The following is a 9,489-nucleotide window of genomic DNA, read 5'->3' as shown; positions in this document are numbered from 1 at the left end:
ACTAAAAATACTGTTAACCATATGATCCAGCAATCACACTTCTTGGTATTTATCCAAATGAATTGAAAACTTATGTTCACACCAAAACCTGCATATGGATGTTTGTAGTAGTTTTACTCATAAGCTGAGTAGATAAATTAACTGTGGGTACATCTAAACAATGGAATATTATTCAGTGCTAAAAAGAAATGAGCTATCAAGCCATGAAAGCACAGGGAGGAAACTTACATGTATTTTTCTGAGTCAGAGAAGCCATGAATAATTTATTTTTTCCTTATTTACCACTTTGTTATAGAAATTTTCATATGCAAAGCAGATGGAATAGTATAATGTATCTCCATATACCCATGACATCAGTATGTATTTACTAGTTAAGGACTTGAAAAAAATGACCTCCTACCATTTTCATACCTAAAAAAGTAATAATTCCTTGTTGAATTTCTCTGTTGTTTCAGAACTCCCTTTTCACAATTGGTTTTTATAAAAAAAAATCCAAGCAAGGAATACATTGGGTGTGATTATGTCTCTTAAGCCTCTTTTATGCTACAATAGTACTTATCCTCTTTTTTTATTCTCATGTATTTATTGAGGAAACAAGAAATTTTCCACATTTCGGATTTGGCTTATTACATCTTTGGGTATTGTTTAACATGTTTCCCTATCACCCATTTTTCCTGTAAAATGATAGTTAGATCTTGCAACTTGATGAGATTCAGGTTCAATTTTTTTTTTTTTTTTTTGCCCTGAGCCCTCACAGGTGGTTTTGTATACTTTATATCGTATCACATCAAGAGGTATATAAAGTCTTTCTCTATTAGTGATGTTAAGAAGGATCTGTAGGTTCAGGCATTATCAGTCTGATTATGAGTTTTTTCACCTAAAGTAGTGCTTCTCAATTCTTATGTGTAAGTAGCATCACTTAAAGAGCTTAGACCAAATAAATCAGAATCTTTGGGGATTAGAACCTGGGCAGCAGTATTCTTTAAAAGTTTCCCCAGGTAATTCTGATGGTACCCAAAGATTCCGAAATACCAGCAGATTTATTTTAGTAGCTGTGGTGATTGTTCCCTAGATCCATGAATTGCAAAATGATGATTTTCTGACTTGATATTCCTTCAGTCATTAGCTGGAATTCTTCTATGAAGAAAAACTTTTCCCTTATCAACTATTTGATTACTCTGAGATACTGGAAGGGCAGCATCATCCTTGATTTCTTCCCCATATCAATGAATCTTGTTTTGTTTGGGGACTCTTTTGATGCTCACATTTTCCCTTTTTTTTTTTCCAGTTAGCTACAAGTTCGCTCCCGTGTCCTTAATCTTTGATTTGTTAGCTTTTTTGCTCTCTGACACAGTATGTCATCTTGTACATTATATATACCAGACCTGGAATCAGCCGTTTTACCCAGAAATCCAAGTTTCTTTTACTGAAGGTGGTCTGAAGAAGTCACAATTTAGGCAATAGGGATGCATACTGCTACCAAATTAACAAGATATCTAGGCTTTTTCAGTGGACAATATCAGAAAATGTGTATTTTTTGTGAGAAAAATAATTTATGAGTTTATATTGATATGTCCAAAACAAATGTAATATTGTAGAATTTCAAATGAAGTTCTTTGACTTTATGTGCTAGTATCATTTCCCCCTAAAAATCTTGGTTCCTAAGGATGATCACATCATTACTTATTTGCTTTATCCTACCAAACGTGTTATTTTTCCTGATGTACATACACATATATACATGAAGAGAGTATAGTTTCAAAAACATGGTATCAATAGTTTCAAAACAGCAATGTCACAAACAATAAAATTACTGAATGCAGTTTAAGATTTATTTATGATTCTTTTTCTTTGTAGGTTATATCTTACCAAGAAGGTGCAAGAAAAAGATCAGGTTTAAATGATCTTGAAATAATTTTTCTCTGTGTATTTAAGGCACCTACAACTTGATATAAACTTGGGCTTATTTGCTTTCAATTTTTAGGGATTACTTTTTTAAAAAGTTAAATTTGTTTAAAATTATGTAAAATATTTATATGATTTCAAAGTCAAAACCATAATATAAGGTACATTCTGAGAAGCTCAGCTTCTCTTCCTGTCTCCTCCCCTCTTTTTTCTCTCCTTCTACAGGTAACCATTTTAATTAGATTTTGTTTTATCTTTGCATTCTTTTTGAAAATAAAGGCAAAGGTATATGTGTATTTATAGTACATTATTAAATGTAACTTTTTGTAAGACTAATCATACATTGAAGATGTTTCTAGTTTCCAAAGTGCTCATACACATCCTCTCCCAAGTTTCTTATGGCAGACCTTTTAAGTTGATAGAACAGGCAATATTATTCCTATTTTATATAAGGAGGCCCTAAGTTTCAGATAAATTAAGATTTATTTAAGATTACCAGGTTTTTAAGTGGCACAGCTAGAACTAGTGCCCAGGTGTGTGGCATGGTAGTTAGGAGAACAAGTTCTAGAATCAGATTGGTTGATTCTATTTTACTGCTTACTAATTATATGACTTTGAGCAAATTATTTAATCTCTTTAAGGCTCCATTCCCTTTCTGTAAAGTAGACTTATTATTGTATCTATGTGTATCTTGTAGAATTGTTCTAAGGAATATTTGAAATAACATAAACTCCTTAGCCAATGTCTAGAAAACATAGTAAATGCTTATTACATGTTGGTTCATATTATTATCCTGATAATTCTATTTGATGCTTTCCCCACTATCCCACGATGCTTCTATAGTTATTTCTTCACATCCATATAAACTTCTAGGATTACCCTTGTCTTAATTGATCCTTTTGTTCTCTGGATTAACATGAACTTGTTTTGAGCACACCAATATAGCCATGTAATGTTTTCATTTTAGAGTTTAACACGTGCCTAGTATATACCCAGATTTTAGACCTTTTTACAAAAAATTCTCCACCAAGCTTCGCATAGTATCTTGCCTACATTGAGTCCTGAAAACAATAGTGGTTGAATTGTTTCCAGCTGATGTGAAAGGTTTGTGGAGGAGGTAGATTTGAGCACTCCCCTGAAGTGTCTGTGGAATTCAATGGCTGGAGACCTGAAGGTGGCAGAGTTACAGGAGCAAAGTCAGAGTAGCTGGAAGTGCAATGTGTTAATGACAGATAACGTCCATTTAAAATGCCCAAATGAGGAGGTGGCAGTAGGAATGGAGCCTGAAACATTTTAGAACCTTTGCCTCATCTCTGTGATATTTAACATGGGCAACGTCCCTAGCACTTGGAGATTTGGGGGTGGGACACCAAATCACTGAAGAAAACCATATTTTCAAAGAGTTTGAGATGATGGTCTAGTACGTCAATAATTTAAGTTTTTAAAGACAAGGAAATAAATTTGACTTTTTCTTTTAAATATGGGAGCATGAAATGAAACACCCAACTTACCATGGGTTTTGCCAATGAGCATGAGCGTTATGTGTATGTCATCTGTCACTAGATGGAGTCCATGAGCCCGGGGAACTCTTGATTGGACCTTTCTATATACCTCTTCCTTTGATTCCTGCTCTGTGCCTTTGAAAGAGAGAATAAGTACTTTAAAATAAAAAATTTAAAAATCGACAAATGAATTTGAATGGCAAAATTTTCAGATTTGCCCTTTTTAAAAACATCAGTATTTTTGCCTTTAAAAAAGTCATCAAAATAATCTTTTAATTCTTCATATTCCTGCCCTCCAAAAATTTTTTTGGAAAATATCTTTAAAACCACATTTTAATATCAGTACTAAATCTTTCTGCTATTAACTGTGTTTTTAATTTACTTTATTATTGAATGTCAATTAAAAAGTTATTAATCTCTGTTCCAGGGCTTCCCCAGAGGCTCTTGATTTCAACCCAATTATACATCTTCCCCTCATAAGCTTTGTTTCAAATATTAGAACAATTGTTGCACTGCTTGCTAAGTGTCAGTTTTTAGCACAGCACACACATGCCTGCATTTTTAAAACCTTGCCTGGTGTGAGGCATCATGAGAGAGAGGCCCACATTAGCATTTTTCGTTGTTAAGGTTGTTAAAAAGAAGCCTGAGGCTGGTAACAGATTACAGTGCTAGTGAGTATTCCAGTCACAGCTTTCTTTGCCATTTAGTTTATGCCAGGGCTAAGCAGTAGTAAAAGGGCAAGTGAATACATGAAGTGGTAGCAGAAAGTTGTCTTGGGAACTTTTCAGGCCCCAAAGAGGATGCAGTTAAACTTGATCAAATTAGTCTGTATGCAAGGCAACATGTAGGCAAGGTGTGATCTAATTCCTGTTTTGTCTTTCTGCTGCAGCACGTGCCCTTATAGTCGGCCTCCTTTTGGCTATGGAAATTTTCCAAGTTCAATGCCAGAATGCCTTGGTTATTATGAAGACAGGTACCAAAAACATGAGGCTATGTTTTCAGCTTTAAATAGAGACTATCCTTTTAGAGACTACCCAGATGAACGCACGCACAGTGAAGATTCTCAGAGTTGTGAGAGCATGGATGGGACCCCATACGTTAGCAGTCATAGCCACGGTGGGGAAGAATACCTGACTCCCACGCCTCAGCTGGACATCGGAGCCTTGGAGAACGACTTCTCAGCCCCGACATCAACTCCCTCTAACATTCAGCAAGTCAATGTCACCGATAGTGATGAGGAGGAAGAAGAAAAAGTGCTCAGGAATTTATAATTTTAAAACAAATATGCACAAAAAATAAACATTTCTTAAAATATATTCTGGGTCAGTTGGTGTGAGAGAAAAAGCCTAGAATGTTTTGCTGAGAGTTTTCGAGCCATGATTCGAGGAGTCAAACCAAACTCAATTTATGCCTTCATAAAGTTTTTATTAGTGAAACTGGAGTCCCGATGTTTCATCGTAGGAATATTTAAGATATGAAGTAGTTTATTTTAAGGCGGAAATTTGCATCAATATATATTATCATTACTTTATCTTGGAATGTGCAAAATACCCAAACCTCACAATTATGTGAGGGAAAAGGGAGCATGTATCTGGCATGACAAGTGTGATTGTATTTTACCTCGGGATACATTTATTTACTTTTCTTACATGATTTTTTTGTTTGGTGTTTATATAATCCTTATGGATGTTGTCAATTTTTATGTACCATTTTGAAAATACTATGATAACTTTTAGTAGTGAATTGGGACTCAGTTACTAAATTTAATTTACACTGATAACCAGTTATAAATTGAGAATGTGTCTTAACAGCACCTAGGTAATTCCTTCCGCTAAATTAGTCATTTCTGTTTGTAAACATTTTCATCGTCTTTTGTGGATATCTTTTTCCATTTGGTATACATTGTTCTACTTTTGTTATAATTAAATAAACAGATAAAATTGTTCCTGTGGATGTTTTCTGTTTGAGAGATAAAAATAAGCAAAATGAGTATGGTTCGAATGAGGATGATTTCCATACCACATACAGATATTTATTTTTGCTTAATAGTTTCCAGAATTGCACCGATCCTATTAGCTTACACAAGACTTAAAACTGTTAACAAAAAGGTTGTGCACATATTCCAATGCCATTTCCAAACTCTACACGTGTACATGTGACTTAAGCACTCCTCAGAATGGAAGAGCTCTTCCAGATTTGGTTCAAGCAGCTGTCTTTAAAGCCATGGAATGCCTATAAGAGCATGTGGAATTTGTTTAATTCACAATAAGCAAAAAAATCCTACTTGCAATGGTAGGCGCCCACTGATGGATGGAAAGAACCTCTTTAGAATGAGATCAGGACTCCCAGAGATGGGATCGTGGTAAGAGATCTACAAGGCACAGAGTGAACTGATGACCGGAAATAGCCACAAACCAATACACTTTTCCCTCAGTGATCTCTATAATTTATGCAGATTGAGATCTTGTTACTTAAAACTGCTTGGAAATTGTATATGGAAACCTGTTCTAAGCTTCCAACTTCTTCCCTTACTAAATCTGTATTTTTTTCTGTAAGCAAAGATTGTTAATGTAATACATGTTTATCAACCCTGTACTTGATTCTATGTAAAATTTCCTCTTCCCAATAAAGATTTTATTTTCATATTTTATATTATTACTGTGTGCAATGTCATTTCAATGTATTTAAAGAGCAAACTTGAGTTTCTTGGTAGAGAGCAAACGTAAACTTCACATTGGAACTAAAGCAACGTTTGATTGTCTTTGCATTTGATGTCTGCACCATGAAGGAAAAATGTATTTGACAGTTAGACCCATTTTACCCCATCTTATTTTAGTGACTGAACTGGGTTTTGATCACAGACCTTATTCTTAAGACAATTTGGGTAGGGGCACCCTGGTGTAAGACAGTGGCATGACAGAGCACAGTTCGGTGTTTCCTAACAACCTGTCTTCAGGCTAGCCCTGCCCACCAAATTCTTCCCCAGTCTTCTTTTTAATGGCTGTTAAAGCTGGGTAACTTTTTATCTTCTTGCTCCTCTTCCTCAGTGCTGGGATCAGAAATCACAAGTTTAGACTGCTTACAGATCTACAGTATAATTTGCGCTGGGAAATATGGGTAGCTCTTATGTAGAAAAGTACCCTATTGCAGATAAGCATGTCTAAATACAAATGCCCGTCCGTATCTGCGCATTTGTAGTCCCTCAAAACCACTGTTGGCTCTGATGAGAGATCTACAGACCAAACAAATCCCTGATCCATTGGCACTAATGCCTCTGCCTCTCTAAGTCACCAAAGTGAAATTCTCTGAGTTTGAAGCCACAACAACTTTCTAATAGGTCTCATTGCCTTGTTTGTTCTTATAATTTGGAAGGTAGTGACATTTGTAATAAGAATGGCCTCTTTTACAAGTGTGTTCAATATGTTTAGAATGTCAAACTGTTCTGTGCTCAGGCTGTTTGCAAATAAAAACTGTTTTTACTGCAAATAGACTGGAAATAGATTTAATCCCAACTTTCAAGTAGCTAATTTACCAAATTTAGAAAAGGAAAGAACAGTATTTCTCTAAGGGTATTAGTTGGGACCCAAGCTGTTTAGGTATTCTGACAATAGTTGGTCAAACAAGTTTGGGAAACACATGCTATGCCCCCACTTTGGAGTGTCAACTATCATTGTTAAGGTTCTCAAAAGTCTTGCCGTGAAGAAACATGTTGAACTGTGTTTTATCATGGTGCTTCCCAAACTTATTTGGCTTGAGATCCTCTTTTTCGTTTTAACATAATGTCTACTAAGATCTCACAGAATCCACTTTGGAAAACACTAATACAATTTGCACATGGTTTTCTGTATTGATCTTCTTAAATCTTATACTGAGAGAAGCCAATGGCCAAATAAAATGTTTTCTGCACTAAGTATGTGAAAGTCTTAAAAGATTAAAGAACTGAAATTAATAGTTATAAATTGCTGTTGTTTACTAAATTGGCTTTTTAATGTGAGTTGATATTGCACCCAAGAATTCAAGTGGGTAAATGTGCTAAATTCCCACACAAGCATATTTTTCACAGTGTGACCCAGCTGTTACGATTATTCCTGAGCCAAAAGTATAAGCTACTTTTGAAAGTTGTAGTTCGGAGCAGATTTTGAAAAGAAATTCTAGGAATTCTATGAGCTATTTGCAATATTTTGAAATAACATAATTTTAATGTGGGCAGGGTAATTCTGAAAATTTTCTGTTCTGCATTTTAGAACAGACTCTGCTGAGGCACATTTCCTTTTTAGCTTTCTGAATCATCTTTTCAGGATTTTAGAAAAATTCCAAAGGCTCAACAATAAAATGAAAACAAAAATTAAGTGAAGTTACTTTCTATGTAACTCTACTTGGTGACAAATTCTGTATCTTCTAGACATATTTACTGTCTATTTCTATGTTCTGCATTCTAATTGCCTGACCCAACCTTACATGTCTCCTTTCTGATGTGAAAACGCACAAAAATCTCTCATCTTTTCACTAAGTGATTCATGCTTATGGAAAAGGAAGGAAGATGGGGAGGGCTGTTTGCTACACGTGTATTTCTCTGGCTCCTTCTCTGACCGCTTTGGGGAAATGTTTTATTTCTAAAAATAATGACTAGCATCTTACATGTATTCTTTTTCAAAGGAAGATCTTTAAAAAGCTAAGTGTTTGCTTGCGTTCCCGGAGATACGTCGGCGGAGGCTGACAACCCTTCCTGGAGAATGTCTTTTCTTTTAAGCTGTACATAATTACGTAGGTTATAGGCAATGGACAGGTGAAGTTTGACCAACCGTCCCAGTTTGCCTAGTACTGAGGGCCAGAGGGTCCAGGGACATAGGACTTTTCAGAGCTATAACCGGGAAACTCCTGGGCAAACTGAGACAAGTTGGTCACTTTATTCAACGAGTAAAATTGAGTATAGAATCATCCAGCAGGCTGGCTTACACAGATTGTGCTATCCAGATGTAGAGTTTTAAATTGCCGTGCTTCATTCAGAAAGGCAGATCATAGCTGAATTTGTGTCTGGCCTATTGGAAAGGCATGGGGTAAGTTATAGGCCATGTGGGGACTGTAAGAGAACTGGAGGTAGGTTAGCCAGGGGTACTTTTATCAGACAGCTCCAAGTTTACTTGGAAGACTAAAAGGAAAATGATCAAAGCTGTACATTTTAGTGATACTGTACTTTATAAACCAGGGAGAGAAAGCATTTTTGTTAACATGGAGTCTTGGTTTTAAATTTCTTACTGTTTCCCCAACAATGATAGCAGCATATTGGCTTAGAGTCTTTAGCACAACATAAAGCTGGGATGTTTTGGCACAATTAATGTCCCAACTCCATACTTTATTAGATGTCTCTGAGTCACCAGCTATGCCGGTATTTTTCAAATGTGGTCAGTGTACAACTTCCAACAAAAGGACCTACAGAATGGTTGTTAAAAATGAAACCATTCCCCAGACCTGCAGAATCAGAATCTCTCTGGCTAGAACCTGGGAAGCTGCATTTTAAATAAACTTTTCAGGTAATTCTTAAGGACTCTTACCTTTGACGCCATGCAAAGTTTCCGAGACATTTATTTCAAATTTGTTATGAAAACATGTAACTGCACTAAAGGGAATTTTCAGAGAAGAAAAAACCTTGAATCCATCCAATAATTTTATTTTCTGATGTTATTTCTAATATTTGTCCATATACACACATTTTTGCACAATTATAATCACAACACATGTCCAATTTTGCATGTATACAAATTTGCGTTTCCCCGTATTTTATCATGAGCTGTTTGTCATACCCTGTAGCCTCACACATGATCACTTTTCATGTTTGTATAATATTGCTTCGGGCATATGAGCCATAATTAATCACATGAAAGGAGCAGGACTATAGTTTTTTCCAAATTGGTTTTAGTAATTTTTTTCTAGTAAATTTCAATGATGAAATTTTGGAGTGAGCTCTCTTACAGATCAGAAGGAAGGAGGCATCTCTAAGCAACCATTATGCCAGTGACACGATGGGTTTTGATGTTCTTTTAGATCTGAGCACCGATTGGCTAGGGCATGCAGGCTCATTCTG

At 35.6% G+C, this 9,489-nt stretch overlaps 1 protein-coding gene across 2 annotated transcripts in view; it reads left to right on the top strand.

The window, feature by feature from the left end:
* The window catches only part of SOX30 (SRY-box transcription factor 30), a 24,173-nt gene extending 19,495 nt beyond the window's left edge, over positions 1-4,678 (top strand). The window contains exon 5 of one of the 2 annotated variants that reach the window (XM_019740378.2): positions 4,297-4,678. In XM_019740378.2, coding sequence (XP_019595937.2) covers positions 4,297-4,678 — 382 coding nt within the window. The remainder of the gene's footprint in view (positions 1-4,296) is intronic. The other variant, XM_019740387.2, reaches the window with a different exon arrangement.
* The last annotated feature ends 4,811 nt before the right edge of the window (positions 4,679-9,489 follow it).

The sequence above is a fragment of the Rhinolophus sinicus genome, linkage group LG10 (assembly GCF_036562045.2).
Source record: "Rhinolophus sinicus isolate RSC01 linkage group LG10, ASM3656204v1, whole genome shotgun sequence".
Lineage (NCBI taxonomy): Eukaryota > Metazoa > Chordata > Mammalia > Chiroptera > Rhinolophidae > Rhinolophus > Rhinolophus sinicus.
Note: the sequence above shows the minus strand (reverse complement) of the source record. Positions and strands in the feature narration are given on the sequence as shown.